The 24,458-nt window shown below is 33.9% G+C and overlaps 1 protein-coding gene across 4 annotated transcripts in view; it reads left to right on the top strand.

Annotated features, from left to right (window-relative positions):
* Window positions 1-24,458, top strand: part of TUSC3 (tumor suppressor candidate 3) — a 106,354-nt gene that overhangs the window by 74,088 nt on the left and 7,808 nt on the right. For 2 of the 4 annotated variants that reach the window (XM_081808193.1, XM_081808185.1), the window contains exons 5-7: window positions 373-436; window positions 17,526-17,600; window positions 21,261-21,351. In XM_081808193.1, coding sequence (XP_081664319.1) covers window positions 373-436; window positions 17,526-17,600; window positions 21,261-21,351 — 230 coding nt within the window. Of the gene's footprint in view, window positions 1-372; window positions 437-17,525; window positions 17,601-21,069; window positions 21,166-21,260; window positions 21,352-24,458 lie in introns of all 4 variants that reach the window. The other 2 variants (XR_014141179.1, XM_081808204.1) reach the window with 2 other exon arrangements.

Here is a 24,458-nt window from a genome sequence, read left to right as displayed (position 1 = left end):
TAATATTTGATAGGTCATTTTTTTCCTTAAAGATAAACTTAGTTGCTCTAATTTGTATCTTACATCTTATAGTAACTGTGGAATAATCATTACATTGTGTGCTTGTGTTTGTGGTAAACCTTTTAACAAGTTATATTAAATTTTCTTTTGATATTAAGTTGCTTTCTACAAATTACAGTAATATCAACCAACATATTCATTTGTTATTTCTAGTTAATTATTTTATTCAAAAGAATTATAAATCAGATTTTTTCTATTATTTCCCTTCATGGTATAAAATTAAAAATACCAAAAAAAAAAAAAAAACCCAACTTACTTTTTGATCTGTTTTTCTCTAGATTGTGATTTTTGCTTCTTTGTCTTGTTTTATAGAGCTACATTCACGGAAGCAGCCAAGCTCAGTTCGTGGCAGAGTCACACATTATTCTGGTACTAAGTATCCTTAAAAATACTGATGGATTGAAAAGGACAGAAGTTGCATGCTATCAAATTGACTTTTTTTCATGACAGTAATTATCAAGATTTTAAAAAGATATTAAATTTTAAACTTTACTATGTTACTTTCTAGTTCCTTTGCTAATTATTTCGTATTTAATTTTGTTTTTATTCTGAGTCATTAACAGCCTATAATTTTCTCTTTTTTTAACTGACTGTTGAATTGCGAAGTATAGCTTTTGCTCTGCATTGGGTTATCTTTGGCTAATGTCTTTTCGTGGAGTTTTGTGTGGTTTTACCCTATTGGATCCTAACAGGGAGAAAAAAGTGTCCTAAAATATAAAAAGCAGAATTTTAAAATACTAGCTTACTACTAGTTCCCTTAAACAGTATTGTAAGTCAGAAGAGGGAGATTTAAGATGGTTAGACATGTCTTTTTGGAACATACCAGACTAAATGTTATGAATCAGATAATTGAGTACAATTTATGTTTGGTGGTAGAAGGGCAAAGAAGACAGGATAAAATAGGAGAGAGGTAAGGTTAAAGTGCCTAATTAAAACCAATCTCTGAATACTCTTAGAATGAAATAAAGTTACTCTTTGGGTAAACAACTGTATCTTGGGGGGGCACTAAGGTTTGTGTGTCTTGAGAAATATTTGAAGGTTAAATTTATAATGTTGAACATATTGAGTCATCATCAGGATTTAAAGTGTGCCTATAGAATTGTTTAGAAAATTTGATTACTTTCCTGGTTACTAAGATTCATATTCAACTGAAGTAATCTAGCCCAAATTTTCAGTATTTTATATAATCAGAGCTATTTAAATCTTTAAGGAATCTTAGAACTCATCTAGGTCCAAAACTCATTTTATAGGTGGGAAAACTAAAACCCACAAAATTTAATTGACTTGCTTTAAGTTGAAGGAAGAACTAGGATTAGAATTCACTTTTCTTTTTCATGGTCTATTGGTTAAGTTTTATATATGTTATTATGTTCTGTGGTACAGGATTTCATGAATAAATGTCAGTCATGCCATCTTGAAGTTTTTACTTTTAATCTGGAAGGAAACAACTCTCTTTAATATCATTTTTTTTTTAATTTATTTGAGAGAGAGAGAATGAGAGACAGAGAGCATGAGAGGGAGGAGGGTCAGAGGGAGAAGCAGACTCCCTGCCAAGGAGGGAGCCCGATGCGGAACTCGATCCCGGGACTCCAGGATCATGACCTGAGCTGAAGGCAGTCGCTTAACCAACTGAGCCACCCAGGCGCCCCTCTTTAATATCATTAAGGTTTTTGTATTTCTCTACCTTATAACAGTGCATTTTTTAATTCACTACCAAGTATGTATTTTCTACCTTCAGCTTTTTAAGTAATCCATTTTATTTGCATAATATGTTCTGGACAGTGTCAGGTGTTGGTATATACTGAGTCTTCTATTAATTGTAGTGGACAAAAGGGGTAGGAGTGCTTAAAGCACTTTGAATTCTCAAGAAGCTCACAGACTTCCTCATTTATAAAATCAGGATTAGCCAAGTAACCACATGGCATTTCCGTGTGAAGTAAATGAGATAGCACACAAAAAGCATCAAGTACTCACTACAGGCGTTTTTTTTTTTTTTTCCCCCTTTTATTTTCTCATCAGTTCTACATTTGTATTTCTTCCACCCTTTACACATACTTGTGTGCATATGTGGAATTGTGCATATCTTCAGCCCATTTCTGGCTTGCAGTTACCTGTGTGCTTTATTAAGAAGCTACTAGTATGAGTATGTTTTTGCTGTAGTGTGTCTCATAGATTAAAATCGGAAATATCAGTATTTGAATTAACATTCTCAAGTTTTGTGATCTTGATCAGTATGTGCCAGCTTTCTCTTTTCTAACTTTAATACGGTAAGAGATTCATACTTTATGCACATCAGAGGTGCCTTGGGTGAGAAAATGAAATATTTCCAAATCTGTGTATTCAATCATCTCCTCCTCATTGGAAAATAAAAGAAGACCATCTCTACTCTTTACTTATCTCTCCATTATATAAATGTACTTATGAGGCAAAATACATTTGTGTTGAAGCATATTGTTAGGAAACAAACTATTTATTACAGGTAACATTTTAGCTCTTATTTATATATTGTAGGCTTTTGTTTTCTTTTCTATCCTATTTCAATCTATGATATGGCATTTTAGCAGTATACTTTATTCAAAGCAGCTAGTCTGTGAAACACATCAGGAGTGCCTAGCAAAAAGCTATGTTGAGACCATCATTGTATGGCAGGAATTCTCCAGGGTTTCATTTCATGGCTCATTGACATCAGGCTGAGATTTAGGATGCAAAGAAATTTCACAGGCAATATGAAGTCTTCCATGTAGATTTTTAACAGTAATAAATAACAGATTTAATAGTACTTATTCTCTTTATGCTACCAATAGTTACTTGTTGCTTTATTCTCCTGGTTTGTTTGTTGTACAGATAACTGAAAAAGAGAAAATGTCTTTTAAAATGGTGGACTCTTTAAAATTGGTGAAAGTTAAAAAGTAGCCAAAGTAATAATTTCTGATTTTACTTTCACTTGGCAGACTCTACTGATACTTTTTAAACTTACCATGTATTTTTTTTTTGTAATTTGCATGTGTATTTTTTCCTTTATACAAAAAAAAAAAAAAGTAAATTCCAGATGGTCACTTTTTGTTTATCTAGAGAGAATATGCCTGCTTTTTGCTTTTCTCCTTCTGATTTAGTAAGCCAAATCATTAGGTGCAATTGCTGTATGCAAAATTTTGTTGAAAAAAACCTAAGAACAGATGGAGTCATTTGATGTCATAGGTTATAGATTCATATTTACTAAAAATAAGATTTTTCTCCCTATTAATAGTGTTTTATTTTCTCAGTACCTGGTTTGGGGGGGGGTAAGAAAAACAGTCCTAATTAGTTCACTAGAGAAAACTATATAAAAAAGGAGTAAGAAATATCACAACATTTTAATATGGAATATGTGAACTAAGAATAACTTATATAATCCTTTTATTTTTCCCAGTAAAAATTTGTTGTTACTTATTTTTCATTCAGTTATGTTTCAATACCTGATGCAAATGTAAGATATTTGCTGTTTACAAGAAGGTGGACTGATAGAAAAATAATTATAATTTAGTGTGACAAATGTTATAATGAGTGCTTGGAAGCACAAAAGAAGGAGCAACTCACTGCCTAGAGAACTTGTACTGACTTTTCAGCTGGTTTTGATACAGTGGAAAAAGGAGTTTCCCAGACAGAGAATGAATGGTAATATTCTAGTAGAAGGTCCGGCAGATAAAAAAAAAAAAATGAGAGAATATTCACAAATGCTTAAGAGAAAATTGATGAAAGGTTACTTTGGATGGATAATGAAAATCTTCCCATACCTTGCTAAGAAATTTGAACCTTATCTGAATTCACCAAGATGTGGTCTGTATGTGCTAGTTGATACAGGATACATGAGTTCTAGGACTGGCTTTTACTTTTTTAAAACTCTGATCTGTCCCTTAGATCTCCACATCCTTCAAGTTCTAGGGTCTCAAGATGATGACATGAGATAAACATCTTTTGGAAGTAGAAGTGCTAATATAAAAGACAAAGGGTACACTAGCAATAATTTTAAAATATTTATATATATATATATATACTTATAAGATATATATACACTTATAAAAACCACATTTGCTTTTTCTCTGAGAAATACATTTGTTTTCCATTTATTATAAATGAATATTATTTTACTTTGCATTTGTTTTCAATCTGTGATAGAGAGCAAATGTTTTAATATGTTATATCCAAGGAAAAACATACTACATATAAATTAATGATGGATGCAAACTGAAGATAATTTTAAATTTAGATCTCTAAGTCTTCTATAATATGTCAACATTTTTTTGACATCTGTTCTCATTTATCTTTAAATTGACATTCCTCATTCTCTTCCTAGAAGTAACAGTAAACATCATGTACAACTGAGGATAGATCATAATATAGTGCAAATGTATTTGTTACTCGTTCAGTAGGATGCTCAGTGCCTCTGGGTGCTATATATAATTTATACAAATAGCAGCTTCTGTTTTATGTGGGATTATGTCAGTATTTTGGCTTTTTAATCGGTAAAAGGTGATTGACAGATTCAGCAGAGAAACTCAGGTGTGCACAGTAGTAAGTATATATTGCTGTGGCATTATTCAATACAAATGTGAAAGTAATACATGAAGTAGACTGGAGTGTGCGTGTGTGTGTGTGTGTGTGTGTATATACATAGGCATTAGCAAACTCAGAACAATAGAAAAAGTCTCAGAAACATAGTTCATCCACTATATAGTTCCATCTCTTATCCTAATGTTGGGACTCTTCAATAAGACACAGCCAAAATGGCCACACTCACAGTTTAATGGCAGAAAATTAGCTGTTACTCCAGAGTTAAACATGGAAACTCGAAACTCTCAGATTTGTGCTGAGTCATTCAACCCTCTACTCAGTGAAGGAAGCCCTACACATCAAGTCTGACAGATCATCATCTAGCTTTTACCTCTTTCTAAAAATTAATACTTTACCTAAAAATTATATTACAGATGTGGGTTTTTTTCCCAAATGGTAAGTCTTATGTAGGCCCTTTTTTAACCAAAACTTTTTTTCATTGATATATTGGAACTTAAGTTAAATAAGTTAAATAATAATTCTCAATACTCAAAGGCCTTAATTTAAAAAGTTATCTTTAAATAAAAGAGAGGGAAAATTGGCTAGTTTAAAGCCATTTTACTGTAATTCATACATCTTAATTACAACTATCAAGTTTAAAGTAGGTTCACACTTATTTTTTGGTAAAGCCTAGAAAACTCAAGTTTGCAAGAAATATTCTGAAGACAAGATCACACTTGTTTCTTGACCCTACTGCTTTAGAATAGAGTATTTTACCTTGGAGTTATACACAACCATATAACTAGTCATTCCTTTGTTTTTAAATCCTACTTTGGGATTGTATGCACTGTATTTACTAAATTCTTGCATTTATTTTCAAGTAAATAAAACTAACTTCCTCTCAGATATAACAGTTTATATGCCTTTGGCACTGCCTTGGATCCTCTGTAACAACAGTTGACAAACTAGGACCAATAAGTGCCAAATCCAGTCTGTCTACTATTTTGGTAAATAAAATTCTATTGGAACATAGACACACCTATTCATTTCTGCATTGGCTATGATTACTTTGCACTACAACAGCAGAGTTGAGTAGTAGCCATACATCATACAGCTTGCACAGACATAAGTATTTATAGTTGAACCTTGAACAGTGTGAGTGTTAGGGGTGCTGACCCCTCCCCCACACACATTTAGAAATCCACATAATACTTTTTACTCCTCAAAAATTTATTAATAGCCTACTGTTAACTGGAAGTCTTACTGATAACAATCAATACATATTTTGTAATATGATATGTATTATATACTGTATGCTTACAAATAAAGCTAAAGAAAATATTAAGAAAATCATAGAGAAACTACATTTATAATACTGGACTACAGTAACAAAAACATTTGCATACAGGTGGATCCCAACAGTTCAAACCTGTGATTTTCAAGGTCAGCTGTACTTTCTAGGCCTTTAAAGAAAAACTTGGCAAATTACTGCTCTGTAGGGTGTGGTAAGTAAAGCAAAAATCCACAACCTTATTACCTCAAGATATTTGCTGTTAACTTTATTATCTATCCTTGCATTTTCAGCTATTTTGTTCCTTTGCCTCTCTCTATCATTTTCATCTAACCTTACAATATCATCCTACCTCATTTCTTTCACGTTTTTTTTTTGATTGGCAACTGTCACTAGTTTTGTGGTTTTTCATAAATTATTCAGACCTCTCTGCTTCATTTTCCTTATTTGGAAACTGAAGAAGAGGAAATCTGTGTCAAAGAGTTGTATGGCAATGAATGAGATGATGAACAAAAATTTCCTTTTTGGGGGCTAACATTCTAGTGGCAGGAGGAAGACAGTAACTTAGAAAAAATTGAATGTGAAATTTCTTTCAAAAACAATGTTGCAGAGGAAAAACAGGAAAAAGTAGAGAGGTTGGAGGAGGCTTTTCTGATAAGATGTCATTTGAGCAGAAACTAAAAGGGAAGTGAGTTATGTGGATATTTGGGAGAAGAGATTTAAGCAGGGGAATATCAAGTACAAAGATGCCAAGGTAGAGAGTCCAGTTTTGTTGGAAAAATAGCTAGTAGGACAAGATAAGAGCAAACAGGAGCAGACAAGTATAGGCTGTGGATCAGGGTGCAAATCATATATGGTCTAGAGGCCATTTTGAAGTCTTGTTTATTCAGAGTGACATGGAAAGCTTTTAAATTGTTCTGAACAGAAGAATGACATTACCTGACTTAAAGATACTAAGAAAGAGAATGTTTTTAAGATTTAGGGGTAGGAATTTCATAAGCAAGAAACCACAAAATTCAAAGGGAAAGATATATAATTTGTCACATTAAAATGATAACTCTGCATAACAAAGCAATTTAAAAAAGAATGAGGTCAACATCATCACAATATGAGTTGTTCCTTTTGCTTTTTGATTTACAAGTAATTGACATCTGTAACCAAACAAAAGTACCTCTGCTCAATACACCAGGACACCCCTCTGTATCCCCTATAGTCAGTGAATAGGATGTCAGAGAGGGCTGGATCCAAAGGAGTTTGTGAGCCTTACCCCATACCCACCTGTTGCCATCAGAAAAGGTAATGTGGAGAGTGAAAAACTGCTACACTAACTGGAGATGGAGTATTTTGGGGATCCCACCAGCCTGATGGAAGAAACTGGCAGAGTCAGAACAGAACAGAGACAAGTTTGGGGGCAGAGAAAAAAAGAGGAAAACATACCAAGCTGCCCTTCTCCCCAGGGCAACACTGCCACCTGCTAGGCTTGGAGGGTGGCAAGCAATAGCAACTACATCTCTGGCAGAAGAGGTGGAAAAGCAAAGTGGTGAGGGACAGATGGCCTGGCAGTGCAGGCTGCAGGGACCAACAACACCCAGCTCTCTGAGGGGGAACCTTATGACTGGGGGGAGGAAGAGTAAAGGGAAAAAGGCAGACAAGAACATCAAAGGGTCTTAAAAGTGTTTCCTGCAATAGGCTCCAGGATTTCAGCAGAAGGTCAGCCCATGGACCTCTGGGATTTTACCCCTGGAGGATTCTCTTACTGGCTCAAGGGTACTCCCAAAGCTCCAGGTGCTAAGCCCATACCTACTCAGACTCTGCCACCAGTTTTTTGTTTGTTTGTTTGTTTTTTAAACACAGTTCTTTTTACAGGCCTGCTCCTGAGGATAGCAGTGAAAGCCATCTCTCATAAGAAAGCCCAAAAACTTGTGCTGTAGCACCACCTTCTGGAAAACAAGATAAAGTTTTCTAATTGCCAGGCTGTTGAACTGCATGTAACAAAGTAAACAAGAAAGTGGGTGGTACTTCAAATGGAACAGCAGAGGCGCATTTCATTAGAGACTGTGAAAAATCATACTAATATGGTATCACAAAAAGGATAATTCAACAACCAAACTTCAAGGCATGGAATATTATAATTAACTGATAATTAAATTTTTTCATAAGAATGAAGAAATTTAATTAGCTACAAGAAAACTCCGGCAATTCAGTGAACTCGGGAATAAAATTAATGAACAGAAGGAGTTCTTTACAAAGAGATTTAAATTAAAAAAAAAAAATGAAACAAATTCTGGAGCTGAGAAACTTAATAAATGAGATAAAGAATACATTAGAAAGCATAGAAAATAGGGCACATCAGATGGAAGAAAGAATAAGCAAGTTGGGGGATAGGAATTTAGAAATGACTCAGTTGGAAGAAGAGGGAACTAACATTTTTAAAAAGTTAAGAAACCCTAAAGAGTTATTACTCTATCAGACAAGCAAATATCAGCATAATTGGTATACCAGAAGGAGAAGAGAAGGAGGAGGTAGAGTTTATTTAAAGTAGTAATAGCTGAGAACTTCCTAAACCTGGGAAAGAAACTAGACATATAAGTCTACTAAGTTAAGGGAACATCTTATTATCTCAATGCAAAAAGAGCTCCAAGAAACTGTTGAAAATCAATTATAAAGAAATCATCTTAAAGGTAGCCAGGGAAAAAGGAAAATAACCTAGAAAGGATTAAGCTATCCCCCATTAAGTTATCAATGGATTTCTCAGCAGAAACTCTATAGGCCAGGAGAGAGTAGAATAACCTATTCAAAGTATTGAAAGATTAAAATTACCAGTCAAGAATACTTTATCTCATAAAATTGTCCTTCAAATATGAATGAGAAATAAAGGCTGAAGAAGCTCAACACCACCAGATCTGTCTTATAAATAATGCTGAAAGGAGTTTTTCAAGTTGAAATAAAAAGGTGCTAATTAGAGACACACAGAAAAAAATGGAAGTCCACAAAACTCTGATAAAGGTGATAGAAAACTGTAACTTTATAATAGAATAGTATGTTAACCACTTAATATAAAGATTAAAGGAAAGAATATTAAAAATAATCATAGCTACTGCAATTTTTTAATGAATTCACAGCATAAAAAGATATGACATCAAAAATAAAAAGGTGAGGACTAAGGGGTAGAACTTTTATGGGTGAATCAAGAAAATTTTTTTTTTCCCACTGATAGCAACTAATCTGAGATGTTTTATCTAAGCCACATGATAACCACAAGTTAAAAATCTACAGACAGGAAACAAAAAAATGGAGGAGGACTTAAGGGGGGAGACAACAAATTACTATGGAAAACCACAAATTTACAAAGAAACGGGGAAAAAGAAACATTGGAGATACAAACATCCAGAAGACAAAAGATAAGATGGCAGTAGTAAGTCCTTATATATCACTAATCATGCTAAATATAAGTGGATTGAAATCACCAATCAGAAGGCACAGACTAGCTGAACAGATTTTTTTAAAAAGCAAGACCCAAATATATGCTGCCTGTAGGAGACATTTCAGCTCTAACCCGTGGGCTCAATATAAAGAAATGGAAGAGGATATTCTAAGCAAGTGTAAACAAAAGAAAGTGGGACTAGCCATACTTAGATTGGGCAAAATGGACTTCAAGCCAAAAATGTTAGCAAGAGACAAAGTAAATCATTATATAATGATAAAGTGGTCAATACATCAAGAAGACATAACAAATGTAAATATATATGCACCCAACATATCAGAGCAGCAAAATATATTCAGCAAATACTAGCAGATCTGAATAGAGAAATAGAACACAATGCAGTAAGAGTAGGGAATTTCAGTAACCCAGTGTCAGCAATATATAGACGTATCCAGATAGATCATCAACAAGAAAATGTTAGAATTGGACCATACTTTAGAACAAATGGACATAGGACATTCCATCCAACAGCATAAAACACATTCTCTTGTCACGTGCACATGGAACATTCCCCAGGATAAATGATTTCATAAGACCCACAGCACATATTAGCAAATTTAAGAAGATTGTAATTATACCAACTATCCTTTCTGACCACAATGGTATGAAACTATAAATCAATAAGAGGAAATCTAGGAAATCTCTAAACAACATATCTCTAAACAACCAGTAGGTCAAAAAGAAATCAAAAGGGAAATTTAAAAATATTTTCAAAAAAATGAAAATGGAAATACAACATACCAAACTAATGGGATACAGCAAAAACAGTTCTGGGAGGTAAGTTTATAGCAACAAATGCATATATTGAGAAATTATAATCTCAAGTAAACAACCTAACTTTATACCTCAAAAAACTAAAGAACAACAAATTAAGTCCAAAGGTAACAGAAGAAAGGAAGTACAAAGTAGAAATAAATGAAATAAAGACCAGAAAATCAATAGAATGGACCAATGAAACTAAGAGCAGATTCTTTGTAAAGATACAAAGTTGACAAACCTTTAGCTAATCCAAGAAAAAAAGACTCAAAATCAGAAATGAAAGTGGAGATATTAGAACTGATACTTCAGAAATATGTAGGATCATAACAGACTTCTATGAATAAATATATGCCAAAAAATTACATAATGTAGAAGAAATGGATACATTTCTAGAAACATAATTTGCCAACACTGAATCAGGAAGAAATAGAAAATACGAACAGATCAAATATGAGTAAAAATATTGTATCTGTAATCAAAAACCTCCCAACACAGAAAACCCAGAACCAAGTGGCTTCACTGGAGAACTGTACCTAACACTTAAATAAGAATTAACACCAATCCTTCTCAATTCTGCCAAAAAATTGAGGAATAGGGAACATTTTCAAACTCATTCTATGAGGCCAGCATTACACTGATCCTAAAACCAAATAAGGACACTACAACAAAAGAAAACTATAGACTAATATCCCTGATGACTACAAATACAAAAATTTGTCAACAAACTATCAGTAAACCAGATTCAAGAACACTTAAAAAGAATTATACACCATAACCGAGTGGGACTTATCCCTAGAATTCAAGGATGGTTCAACACGCAAATCAATAAATGTAATACATAACATCAATAAAATGAAAGATAAAAATCATGTGTTCATCTCAATAGATGCAGAAAAAGATTTGACAAAATACAACATCCTTTCATGATAAAAATCCTTAATGGATTGGATATGTCAGAACATCAGAACATACCTCAGCATAATGAAAGCCATATACAAGTAACCCATAGCTAACATTGTATTTTTTTTAAAAGATTTTATTTATTTGAGAGAGAGAGGAAGCAAAAGTAGGGGGAGGGAGAAGCAGACTCCTGCTGAGCAGGGAGCCCTATATGGGGCTCGATCTCAGGACCTTGAGATCATGACCTGAGCTGAAGGCAGACACTTACCCGATTGAGCCACCCAGGCGCCCCGCTAACATTGTATTCAATGGAAAATATTGAGAGCTTTTCCTCTAAGATCAGGAACAAGACAAGGATGCCCACTCTCACCACTCTCATTCAATACTATACTGGACGTCCTAGCTAGAACAATCAAGACAAAGAAATAGAAGGCATCTAAATTGGAAAAGAAGAAGTAATATTGTTGCTACTTGCAGATGATATGAGCTTATATATATCTATATCAGTATCATAGAGAGAATCCCAAACTCTGAACCAAAAAACTGTTGCAACTAATCAACAATTTCAGTAAAGTTGCAGGTTACAGAATCAACTTGCAGAAATGAGTTGCATTTCTTTACACTACTGATGAAACATCTGAAAAGAAATAAAACCATCCCATTTACAATAACATCAAAATCAAAAAAACCTTAATAAATTTAAACAAGGAAATTAAAAATCTGTACAACAAAACCACAAGACTTTGCTGAAAGAAATCAGAACACAAACAAATGGAAGTACATTCTACATTCATGGATCCAAACAATATTGTTAAAATGTCTGTACTTCCCAGAGCCATCTATAGATTCAATGCAATCCTCATCAAAATGTAAAGGCATTCTGGGGTGCCTGGGTGGCTCAGTCGTTAAGCGTCTGCCTTCGGCTCAGGTCATGATCCCAGGGTCCTGGGATCGAGCCCCGCATTGGGCTCCCTGCTCGGCGGGAAGCCTGCTTCTCCCTTTCCCACTCCCCCTGCTTGTGTTCCCTCTCTCGCTGTCTCTCTGTCAAATAAATAAGTAAAATCTTTAAAAAAAAAAAATGTAAAGGCATTCTTTACAGAAATAGAAGAAACAATCCTGAGGTAAAAGAACAAAGCCAGAGGTATCACACTTCTAGATTTCAAACAATTCTTCAAATCTATAGTAATTAAAGCAGTATTGTACTGGCACAAAAAACAGACCCAGAGACCAAGGGAATAGAACAGAGAGCCCAAAATTAAACTCCTGCATATAAAATCTAATATTTGACAAGGTATCCAAGAACACTCAGTGGGGAAAATACAGTCTCTTCAACAAATAGTGTTAAGAAAATGGATAAGCACATGCAGAAGAATGAAATTGGACCCCTATCTTGTGCCACTCAGAAAAGTGAACCCAAATGACTTAAACATAAGATCTGGTACTATAAAACTCAGGAGAAAACATAGGGAAGAAGCTCATTGACACTGGTCTTGATGGCAATGATTTTTTGGATATGTCACCAAAAACATAACAATAGAAAAAAATGGGACTACACCAGATTTAAAGGCTCTGCAAAGCCAAAGAAACAACAATATGAAAAAGCAACCTACAGAATGCAAGAAAATTTTTGCAAACCCCATATATCAGATAAGGGTTTAATATCCAAAATATATTAAGAACTCATGCAACTCAATTACAAAAACACAACCTGATTTAAAAATGGGCAGAGGAACTAAATAGCCATTTTTCCAAAGAAGACATGCAAATGCCAACAGATACATTAAAAGATGCTCAACATCACTAATCATCAGGGAAATGCAAATCAACACCACCATGAGCTATCACCTCACTGTTATAATTTAAGCCTGTTATCAAAAAGGTAAGAAATAAATGTTGGTGAGGCTGTAGAGAAAAGAGAATCCTTGTGCTCTGTTGATGGGAATGTAAATTGGTGCAGCCACTATGGAAAAACAGTATGGAGTTTCCTCAAAAATTAAAAATAAAACTACCATATAATCCAGCAATTGCACTTCTGGGTATGTGTCCAAAACCACTAGTTTAGATACATACATGCACCTCTGTGTTTACTGCAGCATTATTTAGAATAGCCAGATATGGATACAACCTAAGTGTCTGTTGATAAATGAAGGGTTAAAAAAAAAACTGATGCACAAATATTGTTCAGCTATGAAAAAGGATGTCTTGCTGTTTGCAACAATATGGATGGAATTTGAGCACATTATGCTAAGTGAGATCAGTCAAAGAAAGACAACTACTGTATGGTATCACTTATATGCAGAATTTTAAAAAGCCAAACTTGTCAAAACAGTAAAATGGTGGTTACCACAGGATGGTAGGAAGGGTGATAAGACAGCTAAGGGTCTAAAGTTAACAATGGGTAGCAAATAAACCATAGAGAATTAATGCACAGTGAAATGAATATAGACAACAATATTGTACTATAATCAAATTTGTTAAGAGTCTAGAACTTAGTTATTTCAACCTTTAAAAAAGGATAATTATGTAATGATAGAGGTGATAATTATCACTACAATGGCAATCAAATTACAATATATATCAAATTAATATGTTGTACCCCTTAAATTTACACAATGTCTTATGTCAAACATACTAAGGTTTTAATATATAAAAAAAAAAGGAGAGGAGACTTCTCTTGCGTTGTAGTTAAGAGCAGATGGGCAGTGGCTCAGATAGCCCTGGTTTGAATTCTGGCTCCAGCACTACTGAACACCTTGTGCCAGTTATTGATCTCTGATTTTCATTATCCCAATTTATAAGTCAGACTAAAACAGTACCCACCTCACAGCACTGTTAGAAGGCTTACTGAGAGAAATCCATGCACAGAGCTTAGCTCAGTTGCCTGCACACAGTTGGTGTAAATAAATGTTGGCTATTAGTATTAAACACATACATACATATATATAAGACAACACATAAAGGAAGAATCCAAATACAACACTTGAATCAATTTGCGTCCAGAAAAAGGAAGCACCGTACAAATTAAAAAAATACAAATATTTTAAAAAGATATTTAAAAAATATTTTAAAAAATATTTAAAAAAAGACTTACGGGGAAATGAGCAAAAAAAAAAGAGCAATATACAAAAGGTTAAACAAAAAGAGGAATGAACTTATCAAAGTTCATTATCTTAATACAGATTGTCACTCATCAGTTTGATAAAATCAATAGTTTGGCAAAACTAGTGGTGAAATATAAGAAAAATGCAATATGACTGTACCTTAGTAAATTTGATAATACACATATGCCCTCTCTAAAAAACTCTGCCTCTAAGTGTAGATCTTACAGAAAATATTGCACATGTACATGTAAACAGATAACCTTGTGGGAATATTTATAATAGCAAACATTTGGAAACAATTGTGCATCAGTAAGATAAAGCAATAAAATGTGATTATGCTTATGAAAATCCTATGATTCTGTCACAAAGTGAATTTGCGTGAAATTCAAAAACAATTCCAACAAGAAGCATGTTATTCACATAGTTTTCACATTGTAACTTAACTATTTGCAGAGGAAAAGTAGTCAAAAATGGTATGAAGATCTTTTAATAAAGATATGTTATACTTGTGTAACCATAGTTAATATCCAATATTCTTTTGCCTAATAAAGCATACTTTTTCTTGAGATTGTATCTGTGAATAGGTGTGTTTATAACACACACATATATATGTGCACACGGATGTTTATATATAAAATTTTATCCTGAAAATATTTTTACATATGGCTTTACTTTTATTAAAATTGTTAAGCATTTAATTTTGTAAAACTTATTCCCCAGGAATAGAAAGTTCCATTTTCCCCATGATTTTATTACTGGAATTTCAGAAGCATTTGGAGTGATATTTATTTTACTTATAATATCTACATAAAATCATCTTAAATGTCATTTATATTGTGAATATTTGCAAAACGTATTTTGTTAGAGTTAAAATAATCTGGAATCCTGTGTCAGTTTTCAGATCAAATGTGTATATTCAAATTTGTACCTGAATATAATAAAGGGTGTTAAGATGACTTACAAAATAGAAACCAGACTTAAGAATTCCCTTAGCAGACAAAATCATTTAAGACACATGAACAAAACTAAATCTAGCCCTTTTCATGAATATAAGTGAAACTTAACTTGGGATATTTCTTTTAAATGTCTCTGATAATCATAAAAGAAACTGAAGTCATCTTCCTAAAAATGGCATGAGAGATCTATCACTTGTAACCAATCCCCTGTGTGGAAACCCCCACTGTAATAATCAATCACTGTAAAGGTCAACAACTTCTTCATTTTTACTTTATAAGCCATTCTGGGGGCGCCTGGGTGGCTCAGTCGTTAAGCATCTGCCTTCGGCTCAGGTCATGATCCCAGGGTCCTGGGATCGAGCCCCGGATCGGGCTCCCTGCTCTGCGGGAAGCCTGCTTCTCCCTCTCCCACACCTCCTGCTTGTGTTCCCCCTCTCACTGTCTCTCTCTCTGTCAAATAAATAAATAAAATCCTTAAAAAAAAAATAAGCCATTCTGTAACTTCATGTCCCTGAGTTTTATATTAGTCCTTGAATTTGGGGACCCCTAGTTTAAAAACTGTTATTACACTCCCAATAAACTTTTATTAGGTACTATTTATTGATGTGATGGTTTTAACTTTGTTACTTCTGGATTTTGGACAGATGTAACCAGAGAAAGATGAAAGGGAAACCTAATTTAACTCCTTATTAATGATCTAAACAGTCACAGTAGCTTAGCTCCACTAAGCAATAGAAATTCCCTACATATGAGCAGTTTGAGTGATAGGAACTTTTAATTTTTTTTCCATCACTTTATTATTAGCATAGTCCTATGACTCTAGGCTCAAAGGAATTTTTATCAGTGGATTGTCCAAAACATTTTAAGAATGAATCCTTTAAGTCCACAGACTACCATACTGGTAAAATGAAATATTTGTTCTCTTACATTACTCTTTTCAGGCCATCAAGACATGACTGAAACTCAAGGAACTCAAGAATTACCCAAATTCCAATGGTTCTCAAACTATGTATCATGGTTCCCTAAAAGTTCATTGGTAGTGTATGGTATATATGGATGTTAGGCTTGGTGTGAGAACGGGGAGTGGGAGGGGCTGGTGTTGCATAATGCTGATGGAGGCTTTTCTCTTGTATGCAGCAGGTTTCCCATCAAGGTTGGCTGGTTGGTATTCTCCAATAAGGGTTCCATAAAGGATTGCTAAATAGAATAGACTGAAAGCCATTAATATATAGAGAGATTATTGTAAGCATAAATGCCTAACTGGAGAAGTCAGGTATTTATTGTTTTCCCGAAGTTGGATAATATGGTCATGAAAGACTCAATTACTTTATAATTATTAATCAATATTTTGATATATAATGGTTATGAAAATAGAGTGGAAATATTTACTCTGCAGAATTTTCCCTGACCTCCTCCACTTAATTGTACAGACATAGCCAAATAATATTCTTGTAGCTTTCACTGTTTGGAGTAGAAGACACTTAGATATATCCTGTACAGCAGACTTACTGATGCTGATTGTACATATATAACAGTAGAAATGAAGACAAGGAGACCATAATAAATTTGACCAAATTGAGGAATTTCTGGGCTAAAATTATTTTAGTTTTCATTTTTCAATCTGTTAGTCATTTGGGCAGAATTCATAATATATTTCCAGAATTGATGAGTTCTTAAATCTTAATAGTCCTTGTCAAACCTGTTTTAATAACATAGCAAAGAATGTTCTAATAAAAGTGAAAAGCTCCTATCATTTTCTTAATCTCTGGCATCTTTCAGTACGGTATGAATATATTCATCCTGCTGCAAGCAGACATATTAAGTACAGAATTTTGTCAATTTAACTAAATTAAGATCCTGCTAAATTTGTGAGAGCGTTTTATTATAATGTGCTTATTGCTTTTGTAAGACTTGTAATTGGTAACAAAAATTTCCAAGTGACACAATACTGGACCTTAATAAATATTTCTTTAAACAAGGTAATCTGTGAAACAACACATGAAATAGAAGCCAAGAAAAAGAAAGCTATGCACACAAGCCCTGGAGTAAATATATTGTGATTTTCTATGATTGCCGATGAAATTTGTCCCTGTGACTATAACTAGTATATATCTACATCTATAATGTGAAATGATATATAACTGATTATGGGAATCCATATAATTCCTATGTGCTAAGAAAATGAAAGTCGTGGAACTTAATTAACATTTAGAGTTAGACCTTCAAAATCTCACAGTTTCACGTTATTTATTTTTAAAATTAAGGCATATGCAACACACGAAGAATGGTAATTTTTTGTTAGATGGAGAGAGTTAAATCATAGCTAGCTCTGTGTGCAGTTGTAACCCACCCATTCTGGAACAGAACACATGGTGTTCAGGTCCAGAAAAATTAATAGATTTTATTCGCATGTATTTGTACTGTTTCCTTGACAACTACTATAGATGCTGCTATCACCATGGGGATGGTTCTTCTAAATGAAGCAGCAACATCCAAGGGAGATGTTGGAAAAAGACGGAGTAAGTCTGTGTTGCTATTTTTATAGTTTTGTTTTAAGATTTAAGTAAAATGGGAAATATATAAAAATCCTTAATAAACATAAATTTCTAAAGAAATGTTCTGATATGAGAAAGGTTGCAGTTTGTTTTTGTTTTACTTTTTTCTATTTCTTGGATGTGAGTGTACAAATACTTAAAAATATATTTCTTCCAAAATGGGATTGGGTGATTTTCTGTGGAATTGCATATAAAGGCAAGCTGTAGCCCTTGCCAGGGGTGTTCTGACCCATGTCTACTGAAGCTATAGTCTCCATGATAATGTCCACACTACAGGGAGACACAATTCTGTGGCCAGAGTCTTCAGAGATTTTATTGGCAGATGCTGTGTTCCTTATGCCACAAGAATCAGGTATACATTCAAGGACTCACAGTTTTCAGATAGGTTTTGTACACTGAAATATAATACCTTCCAAATACCTCCAGACTTCTTTTGATCAACATTTGAAAAGGAGTTATCTGTTGATAGTGTCTTTTCCACGCTCTTTGCCTTTTCCAGTGGTATTCCAAGATTTACAACTCCACGGATTTCCAGCATTATGTTTCTAAGCAAGTTAACTATGTTTTATCCTTTGATGGAACTGTTCCCTTTTTTGGGGGGGAAGGGGGAGTGTAGGAAAAAAAATCATTTTTATGAAGTAATAGGTTTTGACAAGACAAGGGAAGAACACAGGAGAAAAATCTGCCCTTAGGAGCATAGGTTAGGAACGAAGAGAGGGCCTTAAAATTTCGTGCCACAAACCTTTTTATTATTATTATCAAGTTCCTCTGTAATTTAATGATTAAACCTATAATTAAAATTTTTCCTACTATGCTTTGCATTTCTGGAACCTTTTTAAACTCAGAATTTATGTGTGAGCAGCGTAGATGTCTGAGAAAGATGATTTATTAAGTTTAAAATAAAAATCCAGACTGATTTTCTTCTTGGAAGTATTAGCTATGGTGACATGTATATAAATAAATCCTAGTGATTTCTAAATAGTTGTCTTAAGTGTTAAAATATTTTGGATATAATACACAGTTTAGTCTGTCCTTTGTTTTCCCGTGATAGTGTCTTTACACCATTGTAAAGAAACCACAGAAGAATCTAGTGCATTACTTTCAGTTAAGCATTGTGCAGAATATCATTTTATGATACATCTTTTGAACAATGTAATGCTCTTGCAATTGACAGTGTTTATGAAGACAAATTCTTAATGTGATTACTATATATCCTGTCTTACTAAACTAAGTAATAGTAATAAATACATAATTTTTTTTTATCTTATAACATCTGTGATACTGAGTTTACAAAATCACTACTCCCAGCGTCCCTCTTGGTAGATGTTTCTCTACATATCACTCCAACGCTCAGCACTGTCAGATTATTTATTCATGTGTAGTGTGAGAGAAAGAAAGAGACATGGGAAATATGTTTTAGAGTTACCCCTTTCTGATATATAGTACAACTACTGTGATTATTATTGCTCAGATCAAAATGATCCTGTGTCATCACAGCACTTTCTTACAGGTATGTTACCTTGTCTGGGCTGCAACGGTCCATTCATACTTAACTCCTTCCTGCTGCTTACTCGGTTCTGCTGCTCCCTTCCCTATATACAGGGACTTGAGCAGCACTGTTTTGTTCCACTGCACAGAATCAAGTAAATATATTGTTTTACTTGATCATGTACTTTTAGCTTCAGTTCCCATTGAGCACAACCAAAGTGGCAAAGGCAGTAAAAGTGTTTTATTTAGCTTCTGAAAATTTAAAACAAGAAAGGAAAGGATGAAGTGTTTGATAAAAATACCAAATGTGGTAAGGTGTAAAATAAAGCATTAGGTAATTAATTCTAGGTTTAATAAGGTTGTTGTAAGAAGGGATGCTATTATTGTTGTATCCAGTGCCTGGTGTCTGGCATACTTGGATAGTCTACATATTTTTAAAAAGGTGTTTTTCATTTTGGGATATTCAGCAACTTACTTTTTACTTTATCTTCTGCCAATATTCATTTGAAGTTCAACTGCATGAACTTTGTCTGAAATGGGATGTCACAGAGGCTACAGTTGAATGTTGTTAAGCACTTATGACTTCCAGCAATTTATACTCAAAACTGAAAGAATGATATTCCTACAGAGCTGAAAGAAAACTGACAGATTCCTAGACCATTTTTTGACAGTGTCAGAACTTATCCACTCCTTGATTTCCAGGATTGTAATTAAACCTGGTCTCAGACCTGCTAGAAGGATTTTTTTTTAATGTATTTCATCATTATGGAGGTATATTGAGCTAACTTTTCCTTGTGTTCCTGTGCCTTCATTTCTTTTCTCTTCTTTCTAATTATTTCAGATATTTTCAGTATTTTTATAAGAATTCTCTGAAACTAATGAAAGGATACATGTATTGTACAAGTATACAAGATTTTTCTTAAGAATTAACTCTATTTTCTCCTTACTTATGGCGTAGATTTAAGTCCATTTCAATTCTTTAAATACATTTATTTTTTTAGTCCAAACATACCTACATTTAATTGGCTCAGATTCTTAAGCATTTTAATTTTATAAGCATATATTTTACTAATAAATCTTGTTTATATACTCTATATATTTGCATACGTATTTCCATTGTATGTATTATATTTATTACTCTTTGACTTTAGAATAAAATCTTCCTAACCAGGGCGCCTGAGTGGCTCAGTTGGTTAAGCGACTGCCTTCGGCTCAGGTCATGATCCTGGAGTCCCGGGATCGAGTCCCGCATCGGGCTCCCTGCTCGGCAGGGAGCCTGCTTCTCCCTCTGACCCTCCCCCCTCTCATGCTCTCTCTCTGTCTCTCTCTCTCAAATAAATAAATAAAATCTTAAAAAAAAAAAATCTTCCTAACCATAACAAAAAGGAAAAGAAAACAAAAAAGTATTTTCCCTCTTGTTAACTTGGCTGGGATAAAGGGATACTGAAAACCTAGACCACAGCACATTCTACTCTAATATTAGCCTTCAGTTCGTTTGTTAAAAGAAATAACAGCCCTTTGACACAATTATCTACTCGGGGGGGGATTTCTCCCCTTTGGCTCTCCAGAATCCATATTATTTCACTCCTAAAGGTTTTATTCCTAGCTTTTTGTACACTAGGATGACTATTTCTAAGTAACAGACTTTTACCGAAGCAATAGTCTAACCAATAATCTAAAATGACATTTCTTTGTAAATATTGCATGGCATCTGAAAAGAATAAAATTCTGTTTATTAGTATTCTAAGAATGCAAATGTCTATGCTAATATAGCCAACGCTTTCTAAGGCAGGGGCTGGTAATCTTGTTTGTGGTTTATCACATATTTTGTTTTGTTTTGATCCCTCTGAGGCATTTTAGTACTTGTAGGAAGGAACTCTGTAAGAGAAGAAAAGCACCAGAAGACTTAGATCAGTCACTTTTGTTGTTTTCATACCCCAAATAGTACATTTTCATTGAGAAGAATGTGGAAAATAATGAATACATTGTATTTTGGATTATCTGGTTTGTTGTGCCTGTATGTGCCATGAACTATTAAAATGTAAGTATACTGTTATTAATTGAATGCATTTATAAAACATACGCATTTGGGTTCCATGTGTCTAGACACTAATGGCATTTTCTGTCTCTTTCTAGTAATTTGCCTAGTGGGATTAGGCCTGGTGGTCTTCTTCTTCAGTTTTCTACTTTCAATATTTCGTTCCAAATACCACGGCTATCCTTATAGGTAATATCATTATACTAATGTGAATGTTTTTAACTAGTAAACAATTTCATTGGTTAATGTATATTTAAAGGCTAATATAAAGTAGCTAACTCATTTGCCAAGTGATTTTACACTCAGTTAAGCAAGTCTTTGAGCACCTGCCATTCGTTCGGCTCAGACTTTGCAAGGAGCTATAAGGCATGGGGCCTTACAGGAAGAGTAGAGTTTCATTTTAGAATGAAATAGTTTTCATTCTATACATATATACAGTGGGTTTTAGCTTTATGGAATTCATCAAATTTCTTTTTCTCTTGTTTCGTCTGTCCATCCGATCATTCACATTCAAATTCTTTGGCTTCCTCAGGTTTACATAGGATATATGTTTCCTCCCATGACATGTAAATAAATGCATGTCTCAGAACTAACAAAATATAGTAAAGGGAATCAGTATGCACCCCCAAAATACCAATTTTACATTTGAAGAGTTTTTTTTCTTAATCTAGCACATGGATTTATGCTAAAGTTACCTTAGTTGTGGTAGATCCTGCTTGGTTTTTGTTTTTGTTTTTTTTAATTGCACTGCATCATTTTCCTTTTGAATTATCTTTTATTTTTTTCTCAGAAATTTTAATCAGTTGTCTTGTGAATGTGGTAATAAATAGATGATAAACATCAAAAGCAAGTGTAGCTAAAAGGTCTGCAGAGATTACATGCCAGAGATTTGGATAAATCCTGAGCTAAATCCTAAAAACCTGACAGCACGGGGGGAAAGTATACATCTATACAGCTAGTTCACTTAGATCAGTCACTGAGCAAAAGTAAAGATGATAGCACAAGCAAGAGTGAGAGAGCTAATAAATGAAAGAGTGGGAGAGAGAAATAATTCTGAGAAGTGGAAATGTGAGATGTTGCTAAAAAAGAAAAAGATCTCTCTTCCCACAGAATTATTCTGCTTGAGAAGTTTGGTCAATTATGAACGTAACATAGCACCACATTCTCAGTGTGCATTCCCAGAAGTGTGTTTCTGTGGCACAAGCATTGGAGTACTTGATTAAAAAAGAAGGAAAAAAAAAAAAAAAACCCAGCTTTGCTCATCTCAGATAAAGGCAGTTTATAAGGAGTAAGAGAATGATATACAGGACACCATCTTTATAGGAAAGGAAAACATGCAAACATTCCAGAAGGCATGTGCTGGCCTGAGTACTTCTGAAAAGACATTTGTGGGTATCTGTCTGCACAGAGAGGCTCTACTATTAACCCTGGGGACCAAGAGCTAAGTTAATGCAATCATTTGCAGCAGACATACACTGAAGTAGGCTTGCAAAAGAAAGGAGGAATAGTTTTGTCCTAGACATATCCTTGACTTTGAGATGAACTACAAAGACAAACACACTTTTTCCTTTAAAAAGATTGAAAAACTTCCCACTTCTGCCCGCTTTAACTAATACCTGTACTTTGGATAAAAGTGTTGAGCTATCCTGTAGTGAAAATGCACATTTGAACATAGTACCATATACTAATTTGAAAATCACCTGTAGCCAGGGACTCCAGCTCCAGTGCCAAAGTACTTTCTTGGGTGTAATGCCTTAGCGTTTTGTGGCCTTCGATTTCTTCCTTTTAAATTTCTATGAGTTACAACTTTTGTATCAAGAAATACTACTGATAGTTTAAAGGTTATTGTTCTGGACATAGTTCTCATTTTTTATTCCTCATAATTTTGAATTCTGTTTAATCTACAACCTTTAATTTCTTCTGTGTGGTGATCTTTATGTGTTTTATTTTTGTTTTTCTTTTAATCTTAAGCCTCACAAAACCTTAAAATTTATGTTCTTCATTATATTTTCTTAGTACTTCACACTGTTATTTTTGTTGATCTTTGTAACTATTTAAAGGAATAAGTGTCTGCTTGAAATATTTATCCTATTTCCTTAAATCTCTCCCACATTTTAGGCTTAAGGGTGCTTTTCCTACAGTACCAGTAGGTTTCACGCCATCACTGATTTCTCCCAGATTCTGTTAGGTTTCCATAAGCAAACTTGCTGGATTTAAATTCCTGATTAAAAAACAAAAACAAAAACACCTCCTGATCTGTTACTGTGTGACCTTGGACAAGTTACTTAATTCTTCTAAATACTGGTTTTCTCATTTGTAAATGGAAAAAAAAAATTACATACTTCATTTGACTGTTGTAAGGATTACATGAGAGAATGCATGTAAGTTACTTAACACATTGCCAAGTATTAGTAAATAACACATAGTATTACTCAATAAATGTTAGCTGCTTATTATCATTAATTCAGATAGATGTAAATATTTCAAACTCATTTATATTTAATTTACTTTTCTAAGTAGAATTTTCTTTACACTGAAGATTAAGTAACTTTTCTATTTGCATGGTTCAGCTGAGTGAAGAACAGATTGTCCCTGAACCTTTTGATGAACTTAATTGGGCTCCTCAGTCCCTTGAAACTACCAGTGAAATATCAGCATTATTAGGAATTTGGTCTAGGGGCGCCTGGGTGGCTCAGTCGTTAAGCGTCTGCCTTCGGCTCAGGTCATGATCTCAGGGTCCTGGGATCGAGCCCCGCATCGGGCTCCCTGCTCCGCGGGAAGCCTGCTTCTCCCTCTCCCTCTCCCCCTGCTTGTGTTCCCTCTCTCGCTGTGTCTCTCTCTGTCATAAATAAATAAAATCTTTAAAAAAAAAAAAAAAGAATTTGGTCTAATTACCATCTGAGCCATAGTTCAAAAAAAAATTTTTATTCCAGTGGTAGCACTGCATTCATTTTGTGTATTAAATAAAGATTAACTTTAGGTGCATCCCATTTTCAAAGAAAAGCAAAGAGCTAGTAGCAATACATGATAGTCTTTACTTAGGGGTAATTTCCCATTTTTTTTTTCCCACTGATGCACTTTGACCTACAAAAATTCAAAAAATTTCTATAAAAGTACTTCTGACCCATGTCTCTACTTTAGTAAAAAAAAAAAAAAAAGAAAAGAAACATTCTCTATTCTATCACTTTGCATCCTATTTATAAAACTCTTTAGTTGTCTTAGCAAGATAGAGTAGCAGAATGGAAAAATAATATTTACAATCAGAAGAGCTGAGTTCAAGTTCAATATATAATTTT

Source organism: Leptonychotes weddellii, chromosome 2 (assembly GCF_054177405.1).
Source record: "Leptonychotes weddellii isolate Sample4059 chromosome 2, ASM5417740v2, whole genome shotgun sequence".
Taxonomy (NCBI): Eukaryota; Metazoa; Chordata; class Mammalia; order Carnivora; family Phocidae; genus Leptonychotes; species Leptonychotes weddellii.
Note: the sequence above shows the minus strand (reverse complement) of the source record. Positions and strands in the feature narration are given on the sequence as shown.